Below are 27831 nucleotides of genomic sequence, written 5' to 3'. Positions count from 1 at the left end.
GGACGCTGCGGACGCCATTGGCTCGGCGCGCGCGGGGTCCCGCCCCCGGGCAGCGGAGGGGCCCAGCGCAGGCGTTTAAAGATGGCGGCAGCGCGGAGTGCGGGACGGCGATCGTGAGGCGGCCGGGCTCGTCCTCACCCGCAGCCCCGGCACAGGAGCGGCGGGGCCGCCGGGGATGGCCCAGGTGGGTGCGGGCCCCGCGGGGTGACGGGCAGGGCGGGCCTGCGCGGGCACCAACCCCTCCGCCCCACAGGCCGCGGCGCCAGCGGGCCCGCCGCGCTCCTGCCGCCTGCCCGGAGCGGCCCCCGGGCGCGGAGCCCAGAGGAGCCTCTTCCCGAGCACCGGCATCCCCATCGCTGGAAGGCGCCGCCCTGCCCGGGTGGTATTGCCGTGCGGCGCTTCCCCTGCGCCCGGCCTGAGCGGCCTCCGCTCAGAGCTGATGTTTTGTTTTGTTCAGGATTTTTCTTCGGTTGTTTTGTCTTTTGGGGGAGTTTTTTTTCGTTTCCCGCCTACCCCCAGTCGCCTCGCCGTGGGATTGTGTTCGGGATGGTGGAAGGGAAGGGAAGGCAAGGCCGTGTGTGTGCCCTCGGCCCCTCCTGCTCCGGGGGCGGTGGGGAGGAGCGGCTGCGGCCGTGCCTCAGGTCCGTGCGGGTCTGGGCCGAGGGAGGCGCGGCGGTTCCGCCGCACGCAGCCCTTTGTACAGGGGCCGGGAGCGTGGCTCGGCTCCGCAGCAGAGTTGGGAAGGAAAGGCATCGAGGTGTGTGCGGGCGCGCAGGGAATTTTTTAATTCTGGTACATTGAAGGTAATGTGATGTCTCTGTAATTCTCAGGATTCTTCCTAATGTGTTCTTTTTATTAGTAGCAAATTATCTCCTTCAGCCTCCGAAAGGTTAATTCTCCCAACTTTCTTCACTTTTTTTTTTAATTGGAAACAGTTCGTTCTTTTGGACCTCCTTTCCTTAAGCTTTGGGTTTGTCTGCAAAGTTTGTTTGCCCACTGAGACCTGAATACCCAGGCGTTGCTCGACCATAAACTGGAATTGGGTGAACACGTTCAGTTTTCTTTATTCCGTTAGAGGTCTTGGAAGTAGATCTGTTTTGTTTTGTGATTTGAGAGGTTGTTCTGTTTGGGTAATTAAACTTGGGGGCTCCTCTTTTTAGTTCTGGATGAGGAGTTGGGTCGCTAGGCAGCTCTTTTTGATTATCAGGGTTGTTTTGCATTTTTAGAGGAAGAGAAGGGATTTTTGTTCCTTATGTCTGTTGTTTTTCTTTTCAAGTAAGAAGCTTACATATGATGGGAAAGGAAGAATATATTTTCTCTTTCCTAGGCTCTCATTTTTGCTTTTTGTAAATCAATTTCTTGTCTTACATAATTAATCAAGCCATCTAAACCATGCCAGCAAACTGCTCAAGCTCTAAAAGCAACTGTTGTTTTGCTGTTTCTGAGGATGGCTTTCCAAAATTATGTACTCTGTTTGTTCTGAAATGGAATGAAGTGTTATGAACCTGGGAAGTTCTTGAGCCTTGTCTGTATTTGCCACTGATAATGTTATTATTGGGCTCTGGCTGCATTTTCTTAACCATCCTTGGTGACTGACTTACACAAAGTGGTTGTATCGTTCAGAACCTTTCTACACTAAAGCTGATGATGAGGAGAGCTGAGTTCTTACATGTAGTATTATCTTAAAGGATATTTTCTTCTAGTACTTTCTGTTCTGGCTTAAAGAAAATAAATCCAGTCTCTTCAGGTTTTGTTTCGGGTTTGTTTCGGGGTTTTTTTTAGCAGTGGTAATAAATAGGATTAACTTATTTCTAGAGTTGTATGTGTTGAAAAGGCACACTAGGTATTAATGAAAAGAAGGTAGATTACTGTGAGTGGGGAATAACTTTGACGTGGGTTAATGGATCAGCACCTGAGTTGCCATTTGGGGCTGGAGGATGAGGAGGAGGACTTTGTATTTGGTTAGCAAATAAGGAGAGTTTGCTCTGAGCCACTCTTCCTTTTGGGGTCTACTGAATGTGAAGTAAACAGTCTGACAGAGTTTCTTTTTAAAAGTGACTTTTTGAAGAGAGTATCTGTGTTATGCTGTTCCTTGCTGCAGCTACATGTATTTGTAAAGAAAATATGTTCTTTATTAAATTTATTTCTAGACTGCTGACCTGCTGTAACAGAAAGGAATTTTTCTTTGAGTTTGGGTGACACTAAAATTTCCAAATTTTAACATGCTGTTTTTTTTCTCCCTTGAAAAAGGATACCCTTTTCTCTGTGTATTTCTCTCCCATCCCTTTTCTGTCTGATTGTGGGAATGGGCAGCGGTACTTACTAAACAAAGTAGTTTTGGTTTTTTCCTTTCTGCATTTAAAGGACATCTGTAAGACAACCAGGCTAAGATTACTCTGCTGTCCTTGGGACCTATGCAGTTTGCTATATTACATTTAAATGCCCTCCCATATCTGCATTGTTTAGTTTACTTTGTGGCATGAAACTTTTTAAAATGATTAGCTAAAATAAGCGTTAAGGATATGGAAATTCCATGTGCTGTAATCTGCAGAACATGAGCTGTGCACTCACATTTTCAGTGCTTGTACTGCCTGCTGCAGCTGCCAGTGGTGTTTGTCTCTTTGGAAGGAATCTTTATGGAAACTGTTAATGGAACTTGGTGGAGCCTTGGAGAATAAAATCTGTTATTTCAGGACAATTCAGTGAAGGATGACAATAGGAAACTGACTTATGTTACCATGTAACTTGGTATGCTGTGCCTTTTAGTGTGTGGCTGTTCTGTTCCCTTGTCTAAGGCCTTTTTGGCTGTTTGTAACCTACAAGCTCATCTAACTCCTCCTTTTGTCTTTTCTCCCTTCTGTCTGTCTCTTCAAATACCTGATAGCTCAGTGTTTTTGTTGCTTTGTTTTTGAGGTTTTTTTGTTTTTTTCTTTCCCAGCCCCTGATATAAAGGGCATATTGTAATGTCAGCTGGCAGGGAAGTAGATGGGAATTGGACCTGTGTTCCACTGGTTCTGCCTTGCTTTTTGTGGCTGTTAAGCAGGTATTGTAACCCACTGTAACTGTAGAGCTACTGTTACCTATAATCAAAAGAGACAAAAAACCCTTGCAAAGTGTTAGAATAGTAACAAACAGACCTTTCTTTGGAAGTTTCCAGATGTCCTGTCATGATGGGCACACCTGGCACCAGATTTCTACTATTATAAGGTTAATTAATTAGGGTATCTAACAGGTACACCCAGGAGATTCATTTGCCCCAGTAACCCATCCCTGGGTCAGCCCCTTGGAGTTGGTCCAAGGGGTCTCTGCCCACTTCTTATTATGTCTTATTGGAGGTCCCCTGCTTAGAATAAGACTAAACAATATTCCAGGAATGTGTTTAGAAGGTCAGCTTATTGTTCTAAAGTCTAAGAGAAAGGGTAGGAAAAGTACCAGAGTTAATTAAGGAGCTGTACAACTGTATAATAGTAGTCTGCAGAGCTGCAAATATATGAAAAATGTATAAAAAGCAAAAATCTTTTTGGCATTACTACCAGCCTATCATTTTACCCTAGGGGTGTGGCAGGTTCTTGGCTAGAAATGGAAAAAGCTCATTTGAACCGGTCTTGGTCTAGTACTTTTCCTGACCCAGTGTGTGCTGAGGAGCAGACAATCCCTGGCTGTGATTTGCTGTTCATCGTTCAGCTATTCATCATTTCACAGCCAGCAAGAAAGGGAAGACAAGAAGAATATAGTTGTTACCAGTGCTTGAATAGAATAACAAGGCATCTTTCCTGCAAAGAGCAGAGGTGTTGTATCAGTGAACTACCCAAGCTGGGCAGGTAAAGTTCTGTTTTGACATTGGAGGTGTTAAAACACTTTAGCATAGGAGCAGGACATGTATCAGGGGTCTGGAAGTGGCATTCACGATCATGTCTTAGCCTTGTTAAAAATAAGTCTTTCTCATTGGACCAGGGAGCTCCTTGAACACAAGGGAAGGTTTTGCTCCTTCAAATTCTAGAATGCTGACTTCAGTATTCCATTTCTGTGGAAATTCTGCTTGCTCTTTTCAAGATTCTTTAGAAGACTCTGTAAGATGGAAAAATTAGATGACTTGGGCACTTAGTTTCCAGGAGTTACTGAACTCATGCTGTGACTTTTGATTATTTTGTTCAGAATTAAGACACTAATGATTCACTGTGAAGAATTTAATAATTTGTCATTCACTTTTTTAATCTGAAGATGAGGAAATTTATAGACAAATTTATCTCTAGGAGTGTTCTCTACGTTATACATACCAGAACCTGTTGAAAGATGAAGGAACTGTTCATTGCTGAGGTCATTGTATTGAGGTCATTGAACTGAAGATGGAATGGAATTAGACCTATAGAATTGATTGTCTTACTGGTGAATGAGCCGTTTTTCAATCTGAGAATTAATGTGTTGGTATCAGAGAAGATGGGATTATTTTAGAGTTCTTGTCAGTTTTTCTCCTTAGTAATTTTATAAAGCGTGTCAAACTCAGCATGTTGGATGTGTCACAATTCTGAGTAGGTTTAAAAAACACTACAAAATTTGAATTCCTCTGCTGCCCCAGCAAAACTTGCTTTGTTGCCATATTAGAGTTTGCTCTATATTGTTCCAGCTTCCAGGTAGGTAACTTCTGTATATTGCTGAATTTTAATTGATCCCATTACAACTTCTGCTTCCCAGCTTTGTGCCTTGCCCCAGTTGGTGTTTGGATATTGCTATTGGTTTGTTCTGCCTGGGCTGGCATAGAGATACATGAGAGAATTACCCTTGGTTTCTCTAAGTCCCTCATGACAACCTAGACCTTCTGTCCTGTATGTTACACAGCAACGTGAGAGATCTTGGAGCTTGTCTTTCCAAAGTACTCAGGAAGACTTTCTCTGCTAGCTGGGAGTACTTTAAACAGAGCCGATTCAGCCAGCTGGCTGCCTGGGGCAGAGTGGCAGTGCTTCTTTTCTAGCTTGTAGGAAGATTTAAGCCTGGTTTGGGCTGGCATGGAGGGACTTGGAGAAACCAAAATAAGCAGGTAAGAAATGATCCTTCTTTTCCCCAGGTGCTTATGGTCCTGCACAGATGACAAAAGTATAATGGAAGAAGCCATCACAGACATGGTAGAAAGAATGACCTAATGTGAAAAATAAGCTTTAAACATAAGCCTTAAACAAACACTCCCCATGCCCTGTAAAATTTCCTAGAGGAATTGAATACTTTTTCCAGGTTAAATTCCCTAAAACATAGGCTTCTAAATACCTTCCAAAAGTAATTTAAAGTTTAATGCTGTATATCTGAACCTGAATTCCTTGGACATAATAAATAAGTAGTCCTATAATAGTGCAAAATACAAGATCAAATGTCTAGTATCTGGTTATCTAGAGAGTAATTTTCTGTGATATTTTAGTAAATTGTGAGATTTCAGAAGTAGCTGATGACTTAAATTTTGAAAAGCCATGACCATAGTCTTTAAAATCTTGTTGGTTTTGCAGATTGTCTTAAACTGTAAGCTAATTATCCTTTCTGCTGTGTGGGTAAGTATGGCTTACATACCAGCTTGTTTCAGATTATGGGAGAACTTCCCCAAAATGCAGTTTTTAGTCTGTCATGCTTAATGCCCTGCCTGCTAACAAAGCAGAGTTAATCAGCTAATCATAAAGGCAACTGTGTTAGTAAATTCTTGTGCTAGTGTACAGCTCGAGTGATAAAACCACTCTAATTTTGGCCGCATTCAAGATGGTATCTGGGTACCCTGCTTTTCTCACTGTGAAAGTGTCACTCTTCTACTTGAAATTTATGCTAGAAGAAGTGACATGTTTTCTTTCTGCCTGAGATACTATTTCCATTTTTTTCCTGTGACAAAATTTTTTTTCTTTCCTCTTGTAGGTTGAAAGAAGAAAAGGAGACCAGCTTGTCCAGTGAAGATGCACTCTTAGTCTTCAGCTATTTAAGCTGAATGCATTGTGATTTCCAATAATTGAGACAGTGATTCTGAAAGCTGTCTACATTAATGAAAAGAACAATGTAGTCAGCTTAACTGAATCATCAGTGTTGCATATTGAATAAGACATGATAAACCTATCCTGATGGACTTATGCATGTTAGAAATATAGGGACAAACATTTATTAAAGCATTGTTTTTTTAAAAACAGTAGTTTTAAAAATGGAGAACTATGAAAATGTACCACCCCTCCCTAAAGAACCTGCAAGAGAACTGAATGTGGAGAATCACTCTTGTCGCCCACCTCTGCCGCCCAACGAACAGCCTCCACCACCTCCCCTGCAAACGTCCAGTGACGCAGAGGTAATGGACGTTGGCTCTGGTGGTGATGGACAGTCAGATACCCCTGCTGGGGACACGCACAGTCTCTGCAGAACACAGCTGCTCACAAAGGGATCTGCCTGCTACAAAAGTCGTCTTATCATAGACCCCAACAGTAGTGACCAAAGCCCGAGAACTGCTCGTCACGCACCGTCAGTTCGAAAGTTCACCCCAGATCTTAAGTTACTGAAGGATGTGAAGATTAGTGTTAGCTTTACAGAAAGCTGCAAAAGCAAAGATAGGAAAGTTCTGTACACTGGAGTTGAGCAGGATTATAAGGCAGATACAGAGTTTGGTGCTAATAATGTCAATGGGGATTTGCATGTTTGTCCTTTCGGTGGTAGTAATGGTAAAGCTGCAGGGATAGGGGGTGAAAGTGATGACAAGAAGGATGATGAAAATGATATTGATCAGGAAAAGAGAGTGGAATTTGCAGTTCTGGATGAGCTAGAAGACTTTACCGACAATTTGATGGAAATAGATGAAGAAGGAGGAGGGTTCACGTCTAAAGCAATCGTTCAAAGAGATAAAGTGGATGAAGAAACCTTGAATTTCTCCTATGAGGTAAGTAAATCCACAGGTCTTTCCTGGGTAAGATGTTTCCAAGTGGCTAGAAAAAAATATGCAAAGAAATAATCTCTTCTAGAAGTGTGCAGTACAGGAGTCAAAGCCGCAGAATTTTTAGAGACAGACCTATGGCTGAGAAACTCTGTAAACTATTTTAGTCAAACTTCTGAGTTGTGTTGCAGCTTCTCTAGTTTTGTGTAAAAATAGCCTTTAAAAGTCTTCTCACGCAATTGCAGTTCATTTTATCATCACACTTATTTTCTTATTTTTCAGTCTTATTACTGGAATCATTGGAAATTTCTAGTTTCTCTCTGTGTGGAAGTGCATATCAAAAATATCTGTTTTCTCTTTGCAAGGGAAAAGGGAGGTTGGTAGGCCCAGGAGGATAGTGTCTGATGAAGTCTCTTTCAGGATGACTTTGATAATGATGTGGATGCTCTGCTGGAAGAAGGTCTTCGAGCACCCAAGACAAGGAGACTAGATAATGAGAAATACGGTGGTGAAAGTGATCACCAGTCTGATGGAGAGACAAGCGTGCAGCCAATGATGACCAAAATTAAAACTGTGCTGAAGAGTAAGTTAATGTGCATTTAATAACTGTAGGTCCTGTCTATGGCTCGTGTCTGTAGAACAAAAGAATATCAGCAAGCAAAGTGTGGGAAAGCAGTTTGTGTTGAATCATTTTTGTGTTGGAGAATTTTATTGTCGGGAGGCTTCTTCTTGTGGAATATGATTTTTCACATTCTTAAACAGTGAATTTGATTTTTGCTTTTGATCTATTGTATGTAATAAGAATATATTTTAGTGTGTGGATTTGTGTAAAGTAATGAGGTGAACAAGGGTGATCTGGGGCTTTTGTCTCTGGACATTCTGGCCTTTTTCCTGCTTCAGTTACTTCTGCTGTTGAAATTGCCTGATGTGAGGTCTCCAAGAATGCCATCTAGGTTAAATATAATAACTAGAAAAGTCAGTGGCTTACATTTATCTGATTTCATTGTGTTAGAAACTGCTAATAAAGAAGAGCTGAGAACACAAACCCATCAAGAACAATGTAATGGAAAAGATTCTGAATTAGAATTAAAATTTAAACATGTACTAGAGGAGTATTTTACAGCTTCACTGTATTCTGATAAAAAACCAAATACCTTTTTGCTTCAAAATTGTATAGTAACAGAGGATTGCCAGGAAACTTCCAGCAAAGATAAATAGTCTCTGATTTGTGATTTAGAGAGACATGAGACCTTGGTTTAGAGATGAGCTCTTTGCTGGCTGTTTGGGTCTGTGAACCTGGTGGTATTTCCATGCAAATTTATTCCCGAGTGTAAAGTGAAAAAAATTTAATGGAAAATGAAGTTGTTTCTGAAGCAACTATGACTTTTCCAATAAATACTTTCCAGTGGTGCTTGTGATAAGTATAAAAAGACTAAAGAAAAGAGAATTCAGTGATGAAACAAACCAGTCTGTATAAAAATTATTGCTACTATTGCCTTTAGTTGAGAACATCATAGAATCTGTAATTTTGCAGGAGTCTGGGTTAGAGGCATATACCTTGTTATTAAAACAACATCTCTCTACAAAACATTGTTAATCTTGTTTCAGTGCCATTTTATTCTTTGGGACCGAAAAGGCAATAAATAAAAACCTGGGTTTTTTTTTTTTTTCCTATTCTTCTAAGCAGTCTATCCAAGTTTAAAGCCATTATTTGCTTTAAAGGTCGTGGCCGCCCTCCTACAGAGCCTTTGCCAGATGGATGGATCATGACATTCCATAATTCGGGCATTCCTGTATATCTGCACAGAGAATCTAGAGTTGTTACCTGGTCTAGACCTTATTTTTTGGGAACAGGAAGCATAAGGGTGAGAGCTGTCAATTTTTTAAATACTTAACTAAGATTAAAAATTGAGCTATGTTCCTGAAAGCAGTTGAATATTTTTCTGCTTTGGCAGGCTTGTTTCCGGTGTTTGAATTAAGATCCTTGAAAAAGAAAGTATTTTGTGTTTGAAAACCTGATACAATTTTTCTTGGGTGCTTTTGTTTTTCTGTTTGGGCAGTTAAAGTGAATGAGATGATCTTGTTTGGTGCCTTCACTTTTCTAGTACGGCTGCAGAATTGGGGCTTTAATGCACCATGACATATATCTAAGGATCATTTATTTGTAGCTATAAATTAGTCTGTGGCTTATGGTCCACATTTGCAGAAGTAAGGATATGACATTCTTGCACCCAAGGAATCTGCAGAAATTGGATTTAATGCAATGGGCTTATGCCTCAGGAAAGTTCAGTGGATTTTATGAAAGCATGCAGTATTTGCACGTAGCTGAACAGTTTGTAGTCTGGAGCTAAACCAGCAGGATGGTGTCAGTGTCACACAGTGTGAAGGCCCCCCAGGAGTGACCCTGCTCAGCTCTTGAGTAGAATGACTTTACTGACCAAAGAGGAGCTTGAGCCTATACTGAATACAAATACCTTCCATCTTGCTTGCATCTTTTGGGTTTGTGTTTTACTTTGGTGACCTTGAGATACTGAAACCTTCTGTATTATTTGTATTTGCAGAAACATGATCCTCCCCTTAGTAGCATTCCCTGCTTTCATTACAAAAAAATGAAGGAAAATGAGGAAAGGGAACAAAACAATGACATAACCCCAAATGGGGAAGTATCACCTGTAAAGCATCTAGATAAATCCTCAGAACTGGACTGCCAAACAGAAGAACCAGATTCCACTGCTGCTGATTCTGGGCCTTTAGATGACAAAGACCCTTCTGGGGGAGATGCAGCACAAGGAGCTTTGGGACAAGTTAAGGCCAAAGTTGAAGTATGTAAAGATGAATCTGTAGGTATGTATGGGAAGTAGACTCTTTTCTTGACTTGAGCTGGGGTAATGGCATTTCGGAAATTTTATTCCAGACTTGGCTACTGAATTACAATCCTTCCTGAAGCCCTGAGAATCTACATGGAAAGGTTTTACACATAAAAAGTGAACACTTTGGTAGTTTAGTCCTGTAGACTTCGTCTCAATATAAGAATCAGTTATGTCAGTGTGTTCATTTGCTGTCATCAAATGCGTTCATGTGACTTCCTCAAGTAGGCTTTTCTGTGCGCTCTCTGAATTGGCTGAGTTATATCTATTTTCAGGATGATCTCTTAAGATAAATGTAGTTAAACTATATTTCTGTATTTGCACAAGTTTAGCAGACTAAGTCATGCGAATATAATTGCACTCATACAGAGGGGTGTGATGCTTCATTATTTTATTTATGCAAATCTGATAGCATCTACACAAAAAGTTGTCTAAAGAAACCATGTCAAAATCACCACACAACGGAGAGGAAGTTGGAGAAGAAGCTCATGTGTTGCTTATCACATCTGCATACCCGAGAATCCCATCCAGTAAATTTCTGCTGCTCAGAGTATTGGTATGGGTCGTAGGCTGCCATTTGTCTTTGTAGTGATCAGACATAAAACTTGTCCTTGTTATTACATGTGTCATGTCCAGTCCAAAAACCGTGCCAAAAGATGGAAAAAAACCCCAAATCATCAATATTTAGCTGCAAAATTCAAACCAGTAAGCACTTATTTTTCTACATGAAGTTCACCTGTCTGTCTCTCTCTTTAAATAGGATCTGTTGTGTATTACTGAAAAAGATACTGAGTGATCGAGTATAAGCATGATTTGCATTTGGAATTCCTTGTGGAAGGAAACAATACCAGCAGCTTGCTTTTGTTTGTTTACATCTGTGGATGCTACTCTTTATTTTTGCTGATTATATTTGCAGACTGTCCTATAAAGGAGAAGCAGCTGTACTGAAAGGGGGCAATCTTTTAGTACTCTGTATGTGAATTTTAATGTGTTAAATTCTGCATAGAGGCTGCAGATACCCATGGAGTTCATGGAACATCACTGTACAGTGTTTCATGGTACACTGCATAATAGGTAGGCAGCAACAGTTGGGTTTGGCTTCAGGGAACTGAGGCTGAAAGCACAACTACTGTATTCACTGTGTACCTTGCTTCAGGTAAAGGGAAGGTGATTAGATGTTGAAGCAGGACAATTACTGGTGTTTTGTTGCATATTGTGTTGGATATTGGTGCTGGTTAGGGATTAGTAAAATCATCAAGTGGCAGAATAAAATGGTTTGTTGTTTTGTTTTCTGGTTTACACAACATTTTGCATTTAATCTAATTTAATATAGTAGGAGAACTTAAAATTATTTCTGTTAGTCCAACACAGCATCTAAACATTTTGTTCCTAGTCTAAGAAAATAATTACAGCACATTTAAAACAGCGAAAATGGAGAACTTAATGTTTGTTCAGTGGTGAAGCAGAGAGAGTAACTTGGTTGTGTTTCTCAGATCTGGAAGATTTTAGACGCTATCTCGAAAAGCGTTTTGACTTTGAACAAGTGACTGTAAAAAAATTCCGGACCTGGGCCGAGCGACGCCAGTTCAACCGGGAGATGAAGCGGAAGCAGGCGGAGTCCGAGCGGCCCATCCTGCCGGCCAACCAGAAACTCATCACCCTGTCTGTGCAGGATGCACCTATAAAGAAAGGTGAGCTGATCTACCTGGAGATCAGATAGGCTGCGTTGAAGACTAATTGCAGCTCTAAGCTTGACTGAAAATAAAAAAATCCTGTAATAAGTCCCCTTAGTTCCTGATCCAGTATTTTGTATTCTTTGACCCATCGTATATTACATAGGAAAGGAAAAATACTGTCAAAATGCACTTCCTATTCAAAAGACTAATTTCTAAACAAAAATATTTTTATTTAAGGTTACAGTCCTGGTAAGTAATGACTACCTTCAGCTCTTGTTACTGCTGAGTGCTGCTCATATTGATTTGTTTGTAACAGACATTATCTTTCAAAGACTGGAACTAATCAGCTTCTTCCCTTCTTCCTGTCTTTTTTACAGAGTTTGTCATTAATCCCAATGGGAAGTCTGAAGTTTGCATCTTGCATGAATATATGCAACGAGTCCTAAAGGTTCGCCCTGTTTACAATTTCTTTGAATGTGGTAAGTCTGTTTCCTTAAACAACTCTATCCTGGTCTTGATGCTTAATCAAGAATCCAAAGATGTTGTGTATATGAAGAATAGAACTGGAATTAGGTTAATATACCCTAAGTGTTACAATGTATGTTCGATTAATTCTTGCTTTTCCCATTTGTGTGGGGTTTTTTTGAGGGTACCTTACCATTATTCAGAGTTATGCTATTCCTGTATATGCAGTGCATAACACAACTAAAATTTCTATATCAGAATGTGTAGCTCTTGTATTCACACCATGATGCAAAAAATGTGGAATTTGAGTTCTGGCAGATTACCAGTGGTCTCTTAAAATGTTTTAAGTTTTTTATTTGGAAGAATGAAGTATATGGTGGTAAGTCTGTTAATGGTAAACTCTGTTAGCTAAACAGCTTTTCGGTCTTCATGAAGAATAAACCAATTTCATCCCTCTTGAAGCTGAAATGAAAACAAATCTTGATAGTGGTGATATTTCATGTACATCAGGAGTTCCAAAAAGCTTTCTTTACTTTTCTCCTCCATTTCCAGAGAACCCAAGTGAACCTTTTGGAGCCTCAGTGATTATTGATGGAGTAACTTATGGGGCAGGAACTGCCAGCAGCAAAAAACTTGCCAAGAATAAAGCTGGTAACGTTTTTTCTTTCTCAGTACCAACTGCTGAATTGTTTCTATTTGCTTTTTGTACCCATTCTGGGGTTCCAAGGGCCATAGTAATTCAGTACTGGGGTTTGGCTGTAAGAACTAGGGGGTGATAATAACTCTGTGTTTTGGTCTTAAAGGCACTATGTCACTTCTAAAATGAGACTAAGATACTTTTCCTTTTGTAGGCACTTCTAAAAAGTAGTTTCTTCATATTTTAATTAGTTATCAGGCTTTAATATTCAAGTTGAACTAGACGTTTTTTCCCTTGAAAAGTGTGAATGAATTTCTTACCAGAAGAAAATGCCTGACAATTTATAGATGAGATGTTTTTGTTTAAAATAAACCTAATGAAGATGTTTAATCACTTTCTGCAGCTCGAGCTACACTGGAAATCCTTATTCCTGACTTTGTTAAACAGACCTCTGAGGAGAAGCCCAAAGACAGTCAAGAACTTGAGGTACTGAGCTCATGCTTCCTGGCTGGCATAATTTAAGTTAGTTTTTAAAACATTGTACATTTATTATCAGAAATGTTACTGAAAATTAGTAAGACTGTTTCCTCAGTCAAATGGAAGTGTAAAATCCTCCATTTAAAGCAAGACTTAGGGCAAAGGAAATACTTTTTTTTTTTCTATTGGAATAGATCAGAAAATTTGCTCTGATGCAGAGAACTGGTTCTTTATTGACCAACAGGTCACTTGTTGAACCCCTGAGATGTTCCAAGGCAGCAGACTGCCTGTACTGCCCTGCCTTCCAGAATCCTCTGGTTGGTGCCAGGAAATGTTCAGAGCTAGGTGCTGTTTGGTTTTGTGTGATCCAAGGAAGAAGTAAAAATGCTCAGGCTTCTGAGATGTTTTTATTACCACACAGTTCAATCCCTTAGTTGGGGCAGTGACATTTGAGAAAATCAAAGGAAAAACTTCTTTAAGAGGACAGTTGTGCTATTTTCTCAGGTGCTAGGAGAATTAAGTAGCTCATTGATTGGTGATACCATCAGTAAGGAGTAAAGGAAAAATCGGTGATCAGCCAGAAAGAAATGTTTTCTAAAATGAAGTAATATACAGGAGTTGTTTGTACCCTTGCTTCAACTTAGAACTGTATTGTATGCCCTGCACTACTGAAATAGTCATTAAGAAAATGCAGACAATTTTTTTCCATTCTTTTAAAATAAAATACCAAATGTGCCAACAGCTGTTCTGTTCTCTTTTAGTAAACCACAGCATTTTGGTAAATAGAGTTTCATAATTTGCTAAAATAACCTTGTCCTGAGGGAGAAATTATGATATTCATTAAGATTGTTATTTTTATGTACATATTGAATAATGTAAGATTAGAGTTAAAATTTCGGTCTGCAAATGTTTGATTAGGTGTGACAGTATAATGATGCAGCTTTTAACCCATTATGGATTTAAAAACACTTTTTAAAGTACTAAGCACAGAGCAACAGAATTGGTTTAATGTAGCAAAGGAGAAATTAGGGTTAAGGACAGTATTAGGGTTTTACGTGCACAAAGCACAATAACCCTTTTCAATTCCTTTGCAGTATTTTAACCATATCAGTATTGAGGACTCACGGGTATATGAACTCACCAGTAAAGCTGGACTCTTGTCTCCATATCAGATTCTCCATGAGTGCCTTAAAAGGTAAGGCTGCAGCATGGGGAGCCGTGTGTGGTGTGAGGTGTTGGCTCAGGACCTGCTCTTGGCTTGTTGCTGCTGTTTGTCAGTGGCCCTGCCTGAGCTGCTGAGTTCCCTGGGCCTGTGAGACACGTGGTGGGGCTGACCTGGTTAACTCTGACTCCTCTTTGAGTCACATTTGCTGTTTGTGCCTCTGGAGATCAGGATGTAGTTGTTGGACAAATGTATTTTGTTTTCCCTCGTACAGGGTTGCTTTTTCACTTAACTTAAGTTACTGATGAAAAAAAACTTTGTTAATCAACATGTATGTGATCTTGATTGTGTTTGTGCTTAAGAAACCACGGAATGGGTGATACATCCATAAAGTTTGAAGTGATTCCTGGGAAAAATCAGAAGAGTGAATATGTCATGACTTGTGGCAAGCATACAGTGCGAGGCTGGTGTAAGTACAATAACTGGTGTGATGTGTGATCTCCTCTTCCTCTCTTCCTGTTCTGCTTTGCTGTCCACTCTCAGGGTGCTTGTTCAGCCACCGAGCCCGTTGTGTGCTTGTCGTGCTCTTCTCTGGTATCTCAGTTTTGACTAACTCAAGTGAATATTTGTGGCTATCATCGCGTAATGTGCTGGTATTGACACACTTCCATGGTTACTTTTACAGGCAAAAATAAAAGAGTAGGGAAGCAATTGGCTTCTCAGAAAATCCTTCAGCTATTGCATCCACATGTGAAAAATTGGGGCTCTCTCTTGCGAATGTATGGCAGAGAGAATAGCAAGCTGGTTAAACAGGTGAGCAGGATTTTGTTAGAGTATAATCTACCCTGGGACTGGAATTCTGCTTCTGGATTTTTCTTAAAGTTTTTGTTACAACAAAACTTTAAGGTGCTTGGATTTCATTGACGGTAATAATTGTGTTAATCTTGCATCTTCCATGTCAAAATTAAAGCTCCTATTTAACTAACTAATGGAAGTAGATGTTCCTACTTAAGGAGGTAAACTAATTACACACTAAACTAGAGAAATGCAACAGACTGAACTTTGCTCCACGTACATTAATGTTTTTCAATAAAAAGTTGATTGGTTGTTGCTCATGATTCTATTGAATAGGAAACCTCTGATAGAAGTGTGATAGAACTTCAGCAGTATGCCAAAAAGAACAAGCCAAATCTGCACATCCTGAACAAGTTACAGGAAGAAATGAAAAAACTGGCACAGGAAAGAGTGAGTATATATTCTCATGTATTGACAAACTGTGTGAATGTCATGGGTCACGTGTACCAATGAGCAGGGCTTTTTGGCTTACTTTACACAGTATTTTAAGTAAAGAGAGGTCTTCAGAATTTCGTTGGGGGTCTACGTCTGGGGAGATTGTCATGCTGTCTTTTAAACTGGCTCTTAACGTGATTGTACCTACTTCTATACATTTGTTTTTAACATTAGCCCTCGTTAGCCTCTTGCAACAATTGACAGAAGTTTGGCTGAAATGGTTCAGAATTGGAACTGTTTTATGATTCTCTTCTCTTTATGACTGTGTGCTGGGGGCTGTTTTGTATTTTTTAGGAGGAAACCCGAAAGAAACCCAAGATGACAGTAGTGGAATCAGCTCAGCCTGGTAGTGAACCTCTCTGTACTGTTGATGTTTAATGAGAAAATGTGCAAGTGAGGAGCAATAACACAAATGGAGGAACTAGATTTTCAAAAACTATTTAAAAATTGTTTGCTGCAGAATGCAAGATAACTTTTAAAATCCAAGCTGCTTCAGTTATGCATTGTTCATTTTGCATCATCAGGGCAATATTACTTTTTCCTAGTTTCTTTTTCTTTGTTTTTTTTTTTCCTTGTTTAATACCTCTGAGATATGTAGGTTTAAAGAATTGATCATAAAGATCTTTACTGGGGCAAATGCACAGAGGACAGGCATGTTCACACAGGATAAAACCAATCAAGCACTTTCTCCTGGAAAGCCATCCATGTTGTTTGAAATGGATGTATTTTAAGTATGAAATTCAAAATATCTATGTACAGGTTGAAGCTGATATTATATATATACACATTCATATATATGTATATATAAAAGAAGTATATGTACATCTTCTTGTATGAACATGCCTAAAACTATTTTTGTGAAAAGTTTTGTTGCATTTCAGCACATAATAATATGCACTGATAAGACACTTTGGTGACAAATACAAGAAAGTGATGAGCAATGTTTCTAATGCCATAGGATTAGGCCAGTAACGCTGTTTCTTTTTGTCTTGTTTCTTGTCTCCTGCCAGGCTTAGTTATTTGAGATTAGAGGATGCAGATTTTGTTATTACTTGAAAAGAACAAGAATACCTGGTAGTGTTAAGAGTAACAGGTTGGAGATTGAAAATTAGTAGGGTTTATTTTAAATGAAAAGAGCCTGTGTTGGTTTACAGATAAGTTGAACAGGGAAAATATAGCCCCGCTTCTATGATTAAAATAAAACTGCAATTTGAAAGGCTGTTTTCAAAGCTTGGAGCCAAAATGCAGCTGATGATGGTTGATAGTCTGAAAATATTTTGCCAATGACTTTCCACTCCCTTTTCCCAGCAATAAAACAATTTCTCATTTGTTTGGTGTCAGATTGCATCTGACTTGGTTAGTTAAGTCTTAATCAATTTGCACCATAAAAGCAAAGACTTTAGAAAAAAAAAATGAACACAACTCTTAAGTCCGACTGCAGCAATTTAGATTTTTAGGAAGTTTTTATTTTTACTTTTTTAATTACTTTTTTAGTTTTTAAAGCAAGTGTGTAACTTCTGTAATGAAAATTAGAATGTAGATTTGGAATATGACCTAGAGTAACAAGTAGAATGAGACCATAACCAGTTATACTCATAAATAAGGAAATCACAAATATGCAACTATAAAATACAATCCTGGCAAACAGGCAGTACTCACTGTGTCATCTGAGGCTTTATTAAGCCAAGCACAAAAGAAATAGTGTGGCTGTGTGAAAGCACTGCTTTGTGGCTTTCACACGGGGTTCACTGGGTGACTGCAGGAACTCTTCTCTTGCAACCATTTTTTGGTTTGGTCTTAAGAGAGCGAAAGCCAAGCTGGTGGCAGGGCTGCAGTGACTTATCCAGGAGCTGCACTGCTCCATCTTTACACTCCTTCTGCTCCTGTTGGGAATGAAAGGTCGGTTCTCTGTACCTGCTGCAGCTCCTGGTACTTACATTGACAGGGATCTGGGGGCTTGAGGGTTTTTTTTTGTTTGTTTATTTTGTTTTTAATCTGATTTTAGTGTGGTTTTGGTTTTTAAGTTACCATGTTACATAGAGAGTGCTGCAGTATATTGAATTTAGTGCCTACTGGATTTTAAAAATGTTGGCATCAGTATTGTAAGACCTCCTTTTAACATCACACATCACACGTTACTTTGGAAATATGTGGATTTTAATTTATATTTCAAATGAATGTTCTCTAATGTGTTGCATATAATGTTAAACAGGAGGAGTCATGGACCTGTTTCTGTGTTTAAATTATGTGCTTGGAGGTCTCTGCAAATATGAATCCACCCATTTTTTACTATTATATTTAGTTTTTTAGTTCCATGAGTTGTAATCCTGTTACAACAGGATACGGGTAGTTGGAAGACAATATATAAACTATTATTTAAAGAAGTGGCCTGTCTTAAAAAAAAAAAAACACAAAAAAAAAACCACTGCCTCTGCTTTTTTTTTTATAGCTTTAATAAATCTCCATGTTTTGAAGGGTATATAATATTGGTGCAGTAGTGACAAGCAGTGATTGCTGTTTGTCTCTTTCATTGTTTTTATTGGGACTTCTGTTTTCATAAAGACAGGGCTTTTATCTTCTATGCCTAAATGTATTACTCTTAGATAGGTTTTATTTCAGCTTGTGTTTTCAGCAGAAAAATCTGTACTTGGATGGCACTGTAAAAGACAAATCACCCTTGTAGATATTTTTATTTTTCTGAAATCAGAATGTCAATGCATTTGCAGGTCACCTGCAGAATATCCATAGATGCCTCACTTTCCAATTTGTTTTCAGTAATTTTAAGAGGATTGCTGTATTACCTCAGTCTGCCACTATCAGAATCACAAGGTGACCATTGCCCTTAATTAAAACATCCAGAGATTTCATTGTGAACCAAAGCCTAGAACATATATTATGCATTCTAAACAAAAACAAACGTCAAAAGATGGTATTAGACCTTGCTGCAGCCTTTAACTGGAGAGATGTCCAGAAAATAGCGCAATAACTGCTGGAACAAACAACGTAACTGCTGTTTATGTCATTGTGAAGTATTCTTGTGTTTTAATGTTTACTATTGTTTGGAGTGTAACAGTCTTGCATTTGCACATAAGCACGAGCTGCTGTGATAGAGGATAGACCATTGCATTAACTTCAGCTTCTGCATGAACACTTACAGTGTGATTCAAGATGTATCCTAAACTTGTCTTGTAACTCTTGTGTGTTTTCTAGGTAATCGGCTGTAAAGGTTTAGATCTGATTGTATGAATGCATAAAACTGCTGCTTTTGTCACTGATACTTGTTATTTATCCCTTCTATATCCAGGGGAAGATGGGTATTTTTATAGGGATGGAGTGTATTTTTAAGAACTGTTCCATCCTTTGGGGATTAGACAGATTTTGCTTTGCGCATATTATGTGCTTCTCAACAAAAGTGTGGTATATTGACTTTAAGGATTAAATTCACGTGCATTCAGATCTTCATGGTACTGACAGAAAACTTACTGTGACTTCCGGTGACTAGTCAGATGCTACCTACTGAAACACCAGTCATCAGCTTTTTTAAACATATTTATTAGACAAAACTGAATTAGTTGGGTACTCAGAACTTCGGAAAGATTATTATGCATAAACTTAACTGTTGTGTGTAAACTTCCATTCTCCTGTGATGCTGTTAGGCTTTATACAAATAATATTTGTAATGTCCAAGTATTTAAAAGCATCATGATTATCTTATTCACTAAACTGTACTTTGGTTCTGGAGTGAAATTCAGGAAGTGATAGCCTCCTAAGTTTGTGGGAAGAAATGTGAAGTGCAAGAAGCCATGCTGTTATTAACCAAATAAAATTATCGGTGACAGTATTTCAATGTGTATCTGAGAACATGGGAAAACAAAGTTCATCCTTATTGCCCCAGCAGGTAACAATGGTTGCTGTTTTGAGTTGTGTTGGGTGCAGTTGCTTGGTGCCAGTGCTAAATTGGTACAACTATAAAGCCTCATTTTCACTGAGCCTCTGCTTGCTTTTTTTCTGCACAATCATGTAATCCTCTGTGTTTGGTCTTTGAGTACTACATGTGTATTTTTCAGACAATTAGTTTCGAGCAATAAAGTTTGATATTATAAAATGTGCCAGTGTGATCAGTATTACGATAGTGTAAGCATATATAGAGAAAGGAACTCTTATTCTTCAAGTCCTCTAGGTATATTTAAAGAGAAATTAGATCAGTGCAGCCTCATTGATTATGGAAATACTGAATCACTTTTTATGGTGAGGAATTGAATGTTCACATAGTTAAACACTTGGTATGAAATCGTTACCTTTTTTTTGAATTGAGGTATTTTTACTTAAACCGTGGCAAGGCTGGAAACGTTACAACTCAAAGTGCTGGTTTTGGTACCTGTTGGGTGCAGGTACCAAACACTGGAGAGGTGTGGTATCAGCACAGCCATGGGCTGTAGCAGAACTTTTTTGTTGGTGTTAGGCCATATTACGTGTATATTAGAAGTAAGTTGAGATTTGAGGTGGTCACTCCTTCCAAGAGTGTCGCTGTCTGTTCTGTAGTGTGGATCACAGCCCATTCACGGGAGCTGCTGAGCCTCTGGCTGCAGCGAGTCCTGACTGGAGAGCATCTTGTGGAGCTCTGGAGCCAGAGAGCCTTCACCTCCAGTAGATGCACTGGCAGTGCACTGGAAGGTGCTGGTGTCAGTACAGTTCAGTTCTGGCTGTCACTTCTCAGGGGTGAGGGCCTGCCTTCAGCAAAGTCATCTCAGCTTTAGCAGTATGGTGTAGGAAACTTACAGCCTTTATTGTCTTGTCATTGATGCTACAGTCTGAGAGTAAGACTGACTTCAACTGTGGAAAGTGTAGCATTTTTATTAGACTGAGTTTGTTACTACCTAATAAAGATTTAGCAAGCAAATTATTTTTGAAATAGTTAATCTTAACTTGCATACTGAAAAAACACGGCACAGTTTTGACAGGGGAACAGAGCATGCTGAAGTACTGACAGGTCAGTCCAGGTCCCTGTAGCAAGATGACCTGCTCTGGGAATTGGGTGTATATATACACCCAATCGGGAGTTGATGTATACATATATATTATGTATGTATCTCGGCAGGAAGAGAAAAGTAGGATTTGGGCTAGTCGTCTGTAACATCCTGTCCCTGGAAGTGTTCAAGACCAGGTTGGATGGGGCTCTGAGCAACCTGCTTGAGTGGAAGGTGTCCCTGCTCATGGCAAAGGGGTGGTTATGAGATAATCATTAAGGTCCCTTCCAACACAAACCCTTCTGGGAATTGATGATAATGAAACTAAATTCAAATTAGGATGATGAAATAAGTTGGAAGCCTTGCGATTACTCTGTTGTACAGAGATTTATTACCTGCAAGTTACAGAAGTGATGTTACCGATGCAGTTAAAAAGCAGAAGTAGTTTCTACGAAGTCTCTCAGGAGTTAAGGTGAGCCCTCTCCTGGACTGCAGTCCCCGTGGCCAGCAGCTGCCCGGCTCCCCTCGCTGGCTGCTGGGCTGATACCATCCGCGCCCTCGGTGCCACGGGCTGCTGCTGGGATCTCGCTGGCAGCAGGTGCTGCTGCTGCAGAGCTGCCATTGGCGTATTCCAGCCGCTCAAAGAAGATCAGTAACTCACAGTGCCTGGTCTGAGGGAACAGATCCACAGCCATGGCTCTCACCGGCCGGAAAGAGGCTCCTTTCACCCTGTTGGAAGGGGCCCGGCACAGGCTTGATGGGAAAGGGAAAGAAGAGCAGGAAGAAATGTATTAATGTGTTAGTACACTGCTCATCCCTGCTGCTCTTCTCAGAGAGGATTTTCTTCCCCATAGGCTTATTCACTACCCCTGATATTTCCATTATGATTTGTGTATTGGGCAATACCATTCCAAGCCAGCTGCTGCAGCTACCAGCTGTTTCTGGTGAAAGGTAAGCCTCAAGGAACATGGCTTGCAAATAAAAATCCAGCAATGGTCCCCCCTCCTCAAAAAACAGTTTTCTTCTTACCAGATTTAGTAAGTTAACTTAATGCAAGAAACACTCACTCCACAAAGTTATTCATTGCAGCTCTGGGATTACAGGAGACATAGATGAGCTTCTTCAGATGTTCAGCTCTTCTAAGGGCAAGAATTACCTTGGAATCTAGATGATCAAAACCACAACGGCTGTTTACTGGTTCTGTGTGCAGCAAGAGCCCCACAGAAAAATGCCAGGTTATACTCAGCATGAACAAAACTGCTGCAGTGTTGCTCCACGCTATACCTGAAGCCTCCACTTAATTTATCCCAATGGCGTTTTCTTTGGCTTCCCACCCAACACACATTAAGAGAACAGACTTAAACCCTAACTTACGCAGCCCTGCTCGGGGTGGATCTACAATTGTGATCAGGTTCTGAGGAGCTAAAACGTTCATTAGGGAAGGAACAATATCTTCTGCCTTCCCACAATAAAATTCAATATTATTCAGTTCTGTAGGAGAAAGAAAAGATGTTATTGGTGTACTTGTCTAGTCAAAGTAGCTTTCAGTTCTTTACCTTGGATATTAAGTTTTGATGCCTCAGAAACTTCAAATTGTTCAGTCTACTCTGGAATCAGTGTTAATTTAAACAATCACTTAACTTCAGACCATTCAAACAACAGTAATTTGAGCATCTTCCACTATCTGGACTAAAGCAAAAGCCCACAAACACCAGCTATGTTAATGTTTTCTTTAAGAGGGTAGCTGTGGTTTCATCTCATTTTTACACTGAAATAAACGTTTTACTTTCAATGAAAAAAAAAAAAAGCTGTTCAACTGGAAAATCGACCTCATGGGCTAACAAGGTGTTTGTTTTCAAGAGCGATTAAGTGTTTAAACGGGACAAGATCACTATCAACAACATGTAATTCCAGGCTGCTTAGATAAGGTAAAGAACAACTGGCTGTGCAACTACTCCTTACCAAACAACGGCTTCAGCGTTTCAGCTTAACTCACCATTAATCTGAGCATTTGCTTTGGCATCCTGCACAGCTTCCTGACAGAGCTCAATTCCAATTACCTTCTTCACTCTCTGTAGAATCAAAGGAAAAAGATCCCTCTGTGGTCTGTATGTGTGAATGTAACCATTTTTCATACCAGCAGCAATTAACAGGGACTTTGACTCCTACCTAGCCTGCTCAACATAACGGTGAGCTTTCATAATGATGTGGTAAAGCAGCTGCAGGCAGCTCAATTACAAATTAATTCAAAAAATGAAGACATAATCTGTTGCATTTCATATACATAAGGTATTTTCTTCCCTTGTAGGTACAGTTAAAAACGGGTAAAAAGTAGCTTCTATTCAGGAAAAGAAATTGCCAACCTTTGCTAAAGAAATCCCAATGGTTCCTGTCCCACAACAGATGTCCAGCACGGTGCTCTCTTGGTTCAGTTGTGCCCACTCCCCAATGGCAGTGTACAACACTTCTGCAGCTTGTGTGTTCACCTGGGAAATTAAGTTTCCGATAGATCTACTTCTTCATAAACAGTAAATATGTTTTAATGAGTCTTAGTAAAGCATGTTTTCTTGTTTCTAATAAACAAATCATTATACGCTAAAAATACATTTTAAAGTGTTGGAAAGGCAGAAATAAGTTTTGGAAAAGCCAACAGACTAGTAATACAAGACTCCTGAAGTGTATTATTGCATGTTCAGTGTTACAAAAGGCTGCCATGAAACAGGAGGAAAATTATAATGAACTAGTAAATAGAAAAAGTTGTCCTCAATGTGCTCCCATCAAGCTTAGTCATTCACTGCTCTTACAGCCAAATATAACACTTACTGCTATTTAATCATACCAAATATATAAAAAGTTAAATTTCGAGGTATGTAACATCTTGTTCCACAGCATTAGTCAAGCTCAAGAACATTCAGGCAGATCCAGTTAAATGAGCAGCTTCACATCATCCTTACTTGAAAAAATGCATGAGGAGAAATTCTAAATTTTAGGCCAAGGAGTTCTTCATATATGTACTTATCACCAGCCACATGCTCCAAAGGCAAGTCTTCTAGATTGGGAGATTTCCTGGGGATAGGGGAGGAACGAGGAGACAAAATAGAGGGGGAATCAAAACCACAAAAAGAAGACAAACAGGTTTGCTACAATCTTTACCAAAGCTGTAATAATCCCAAAAACCGTAGTGCTACATCCTACGCAGTAACATTTATCATCTGCTCTTGGAGACTCTCCTTGGCCATTAATGTCTCAGAGTGTGCAAGGACCTCCACCATCTCTAGATGAAGATAGTGTGAGCCTTGTGCTCCATGGAGGATGGGGAGATTGAAAAGTTCACATAAATAGGGAAGAAAGGCAGGAGTTACTTGATAATAACAAACATTCATCTACTGCAGTAAACACTTCTATAGCTTGACAGCCAGCAAAGGCAAAGTTCACCCACTGAAACTCTTGCTGCCTTTATCCAGAGAATGGGAAATTTCAGGAGTCTCTTGTGGCAAAGGTGAATAACTTCAACAAATTAGTAACAACTGCTGCTACTTCTATGAAGTAGACAATACAATGTTACGAAATTTGCAAAGACCAAAAATCCAGCCACCACCAAAATCCCCCAAAGCAAAAGGCAACTCCCTCACCTCTGTCCTTCCTCCACAAAGTACAGGGAAGTAACACCACTGCTCTTTCCCATCCCTTCTGTGAAGTATTTTGCCAGAGAGATTTTCAGGTCAGCTAGCTCTTCTTTACTCAATTTCTAAAGTTTTCATGTGAAGGAAGGGAAAATAATAATTTTAGTGACTTCAAGATATGATTTAGTATATGCTTTACATAAGAATATTACTTGTTCATTTCCATGTATCAGATTAGTCTAAACAGAAATTAGAGCAGTGAAGCAAGGCAAACCACATCAAGTAATTCTTCTATTACTGTTTTGCATGCACAATTCATAAAACCAAATTTAAGCAGTTAAAGCTGAGCCTGGGCTGCCCATTACATATCAAGTAAAATACCTGAGGATTGAAATAAGCAATTGCCATGATGTGGCCATTGCGGCTGGTGCGGACCGTGAGCTGTTTCCAGTGCCCTTCGTAGGTTTCGGGGCTGTACACTGAGTAAGGAGTTGACCTGCAATTTCCAGAAGCTTGGTCACTTACACAGAGAATTCTTTTTTTTTTTTTTTGTGTAACATTAAACAGTTTATTGAATCAAAAGAAGTGATGGAAAAAATGCTGAGTACAAAAAGAGGGTACACTGATTTGTCAAACAAAGAATGACTTCCAGCTAAGAAAGACTGATGGATAGTTATCTCCTAAAGCAAAATAACCTGTCCCTCCTTCACACAATCCTCTTGCCTGTTTTAACCCATGCAAAATTACAGAGGCAAGAGGCAGCTTCTCACTACATTCAGAGAATGACATAACTTTTTATAATGCTTTCATTAGCTTCTCTGCTTCACACCAAGTTCAAATCTTACATCTTCATGACTCTTCTGAGGTTGCCATTTTTGTGGATTTAACTGCTTTTTAAAGAATGCATCCTTTTTTCTAAAAAAGTACTCTTGCTTAAATGTGCAACTTTTGGTTTATTCCTTTCTGTAGGATGATTCTTCTCGTCAGAGAAAACAATGGACCTTGGTTAATTAATTCCTCCTTTCAGAAATGTTGTTCTGAGTGCTTCTTTACTTTTAGTTAGTGGAAGAAGCTCCTGAGTAACACACACTTTTTACTGCAGACTTACACATCCCTTTGCTTGCAATGAAGCTGTGTTCAGCTGGTACCTGACCCCATCTCTGAGCAGCTGAGCAGGAGCAAGGGCAAAACTCCCCATGATGCAGGCACAAGGCAGAAACAAAGAATTGCTAAAATGTGAGACTGATATAGCTCACTCAAAGCTCAGAACAAACATGAATTAAATTTATAAATATTTTTGATTAAGATACCAAAACCTTTATGGATAACTCATTTTACTTATGCTCACCTTATGTAGTCTTGGAAAGCTTTTACTACTTTTTTGGCAATAGCAGGAATGTGAATAGTATCAAATGGCTCCACTACAGCACATGTACCACCCTTATATTTGCCAAGACGACAACCCACAGTTTTGTCTTCTTGATTTACACCAATCCCAATCAAGAACTCACATTTGTTGCGATATTCAGTCTAGATTTAAAATAAAGTTATGTAAGATATTTATAAAGCATTTATTTGCACACGCCAAGTTTCCCCTGAAAAAAATCCCACGTGGTTAAATGCATTTGAAAATGGACACAGGACATTTAGCTCATATGGACAATACTGATGGATTTTGATGTGTGTGAACTAACAGTAATAATGAAAAGGTATTAGTAAATCTTGTTATTTAAATATCAAAATATTGCCTCTGTTGAGGAACATATTAGCTTACAACACAGGCTTGCAAAGACTGCATATTAAAGTTATAATATTCAGTTATCAATTTTTCTGCTTCCTGTTAATATTTCCACACAGTATTTACATGAAAGACAACAACATCTAAAATTCATCATTTATTACAAGACAAAGTCAAATACTCGAGTTTGTCCAGTCTTCTCAAAACAAAATAATGAACATAACCCTCAGCTCATTAACCCTGTTCCACACTTTACCTGAGATTACATTACCTGCAAGGGTGATGCTTTCACTCCCTCCACTGGGCAACATAATTTATTAAACTTCTGCTTCTGCAGGAACAACCAGGGTAGTAAAGCTCTGTTGTTATTTCCTATTTCCCTGCCCAAATCGGAAACAAAAAATGGAAAGCACACATTTAGAAAACTTGAGGTCAATAGTTGCACAAGACTTTTTTTGTATAGGGCACAAAAAAGAACCAATTACCACATGGAAGAGTGTTTCTTCCAGATTTTTTTAACAGGCAAACCCTCTCCAATTTTTAAGAGCTGTAACCTGAAAATGGGTTTAATGTACTGGTTACATTATGGTTATGTACTGAATTTATCAACGTTCCTATGCATGATAATTAATGCCAGTTTTGTTCATGTCAAAAGACAGAAGTGATACTTTGATCTTCAAAGACCAGGCATAAAATTTTGAGGGGATTTTAAAAGAGAAAATCCTAGTAGTAATTTGCCATCTCTACAGACTGATTCTCTCTTACCTCATATGACAACGCCAGATTTTTACGAGCACAAACATTCTTCTGCTTTAAAACAGACTTTAAAACCAATTTCCCTTCACTAAGCGAACTTTTGAAGGTGACCAAGAACATCAATAGCTAGTTTTGTCAGATGGAACAGCTTTTAAACTGTAGCATCGCAGATTATCTTGTAATTACTTTGACAGGGGATCCGAGTTTTGACCTACCTCTAACTCATTCAGTTTAGAGGTATCAACTGGTGTGAATTTAGCTATATCCCATCACAAGGCCAAGTCTTGTACTCGTTACGTTACAAACAGGAATTACTTTGTCAGCTTCTGCAGCACTTGTTCGCACTCCTGCTTCTTCTGGGCCAGCTGCGCCTCGTAGGGCACGTTCCACAGCGGGGTCACCACATCCGCGATCCGCTTGCTCAGGGGCTCCTCTCCGCAGGGAGCCGGACGCTTCGCCTCTCCCTGCTCCGAATCCTCCTCTTGCTTCCTCTTCTTGGCGATGGGGTCGGCCTTGGGCTTGGCCAGGCGCACGCTGAGGTGGCGGCTCTTCCAGAGCGCGCCGTGCAGCACCCGCATGGCCTTGTCCCGCTCCTCCTCGCTCTTGAACGTCACGAAGGCGAACGTCTGCTTCCCGAAGAGCTTTATCTTGTGAGGATTGAGCCCGTACTTGGCAAGGAACTTTTTCACATCATTAAACCCGATGTATTTGGGCAGGTTCTGTATCTCTACTTTATAAATCTCGGAGGTGAACAAGTCTCCCTTAATGTATCTGTATACGTCGGGGCTCTCCGCGGGGTCTTCCCCGGCCTGGCTCTCGGGCTCAGCCCCATCTCCAGCCTCCGCCGCAGGAGCCGCGTGGCGGTCGGGGTCGCAGCGCTCGCCTTCCTCCGCCATGGTCCCGCCACCCCTCAGCCACCCCGCGCACCTCCCGGGGCGGGGCCGTAGCCTCACGGGCGGGCCGCTGCGATGAGAATGACGGCAGAGGAACGATCTGGTTGTTTTTTAAGCGCTGCCCCTCAGCGCCGCGGCTCCTCGCGCCCGAGAGAACCCGCGGCCCTGAAGCACATTAAAAACAGCAGCTCACACATCAGCCCTTCCCTCACGCGGGCGCCATCTTGAGCCGGGACGCGGGCGGTCGCCGCCATGGCGCGGGGGGTCATGGGAAAAGCGCCTGGGAAACGGGACAACAAAAACGCTTCTCGGGGGGCGGAAGGGGCCGCGCCGGCGGTCCGTACCGGGGCTCGGTGGCAGGGCCGGTATCGGGGCCGGTTCCGAGGACCCGTGGGGGGGA

At 40.2% G+C, this 27831-nt stretch overlaps 3 protein-coding genes across 3 annotated transcripts in view; 2 read left to right on the top strand and 1 right to left on the bottom strand.

Annotated features, from left to right (window-relative positions):
• RANBP1 (RAN binding protein 1) overlaps positions 1-27831 on the top strand; it is a 214404-nt gene that overhangs the window by 176695 nt on the left and 9878 nt on the right. The window lies entirely within an intron of this gene.
• Positions 32-19559, top strand: DGCR8 (DGCR8 microprocessor complex subunit). Its single transcript, XM_068208801.1, has 14 exons — positions 32-184; positions 5887-6886; positions 7301-7463; positions 8603-8745; positions 9442-9724; positions 11241-11438; positions 11801-11902; positions 12441-12539; positions 12929-13011; positions 14097-14197; positions 14527-14633; positions 14850-14977; positions 15296-15409; positions 15749-19559. Exons 2-14 carry the CDS (start codon positions 6164-6166, stop codon positions 15830-15832), a joined length of 2328 nt encoding a protein of 775 aa, XP_068064902.1. The 5' UTR covers positions 32-184; positions 5887-6163; the 3' UTR covers positions 15833-19559.
• On the bottom strand, positions 18062-27831 carry TRMT2A (tRNA methyltransferase 2 homolog A). Its single transcript, XM_068208807.1, has 11 exons — positions 26854-27831; positions 26054-26162; positions 25393-25574; positions 24426-24540; positions 24054-24169; positions 23376-23487; positions 22785-22907; positions 22418-22493; positions 21796-21912; positions 21489-21585; positions 18062-21174 (listed from the first exon to the last, which is right to left on the bottom strand). The coding sequence occupies exons 1-11, from the start codon at positions 27432-27434 to the stop codon at positions 20889-20891; spliced, it is 1914 nt and encodes a 637-aa protein (XP_068064908.1). The 5' UTR covers positions 27435-27831; the 3' UTR covers positions 18062-20888.

This window comes from Anomalospiza imberbis, chromosome 18 (assembly GCF_031753505.1).
Source record: "Anomalospiza imberbis isolate Cuckoo-Finch-1a 21T00152 chromosome 18, ASM3175350v1, whole genome shotgun sequence".
Lineage (NCBI taxonomy): Eukaryota > Metazoa > Chordata > Aves > Passeriformes > Viduidae > Anomalospiza > Anomalospiza imberbis.
This window is presented reverse-complemented; position numbering and strand designations above follow the sequence as displayed.

Excerpts from the sequence above, each read along its gene's own strand:
- TRMT2A (XM_068208807.1), bottom strand. The coding sequence starts at position 27,434 with ATGGCGGAGGAAGGCGAGCGCTGCGACCCCGACCGCCACGCGGCTCCT. Across the intron at positions 24,170-24,425 it reads TTGCTTATTTCAATCCTCAG|AAATTGAGTAAAGAAGAGCT; the intron begins GTATTTTACTTG and ends TGAAAACTTTAG. Across the intron at positions 21,586-21,795 it reads TCCACCCCGAGCAGGGCTGC|ATTCCAAGGTAATTCTTGCC; the intron begins GTAAGTTAGGGT and ends TTGATCATCTAG.
- DGCR8 (XM_068208801.1), top strand. The coding sequence starts at position 6,164 with ATGGAGAACTATGAAAATGTACCACCCCTCCCTAAAGAACCTGCAAGA. Across the intron at positions 7,464-8,602 it reads AATTAAAACTGTGCTGAAGA|GTCGTGGCCGCCCTCCTACA; the intron begins GTAAGTTAATGT and ends TTTGCTTTAAAG. Across the intron at positions 15,410-15,748 it reads AAAAACTGGCACAGGAAAGA|GAGGAAACCCGAAAGAAACC; the intron begins GTGAGTATATAT and ends TGTATTTTTTAG.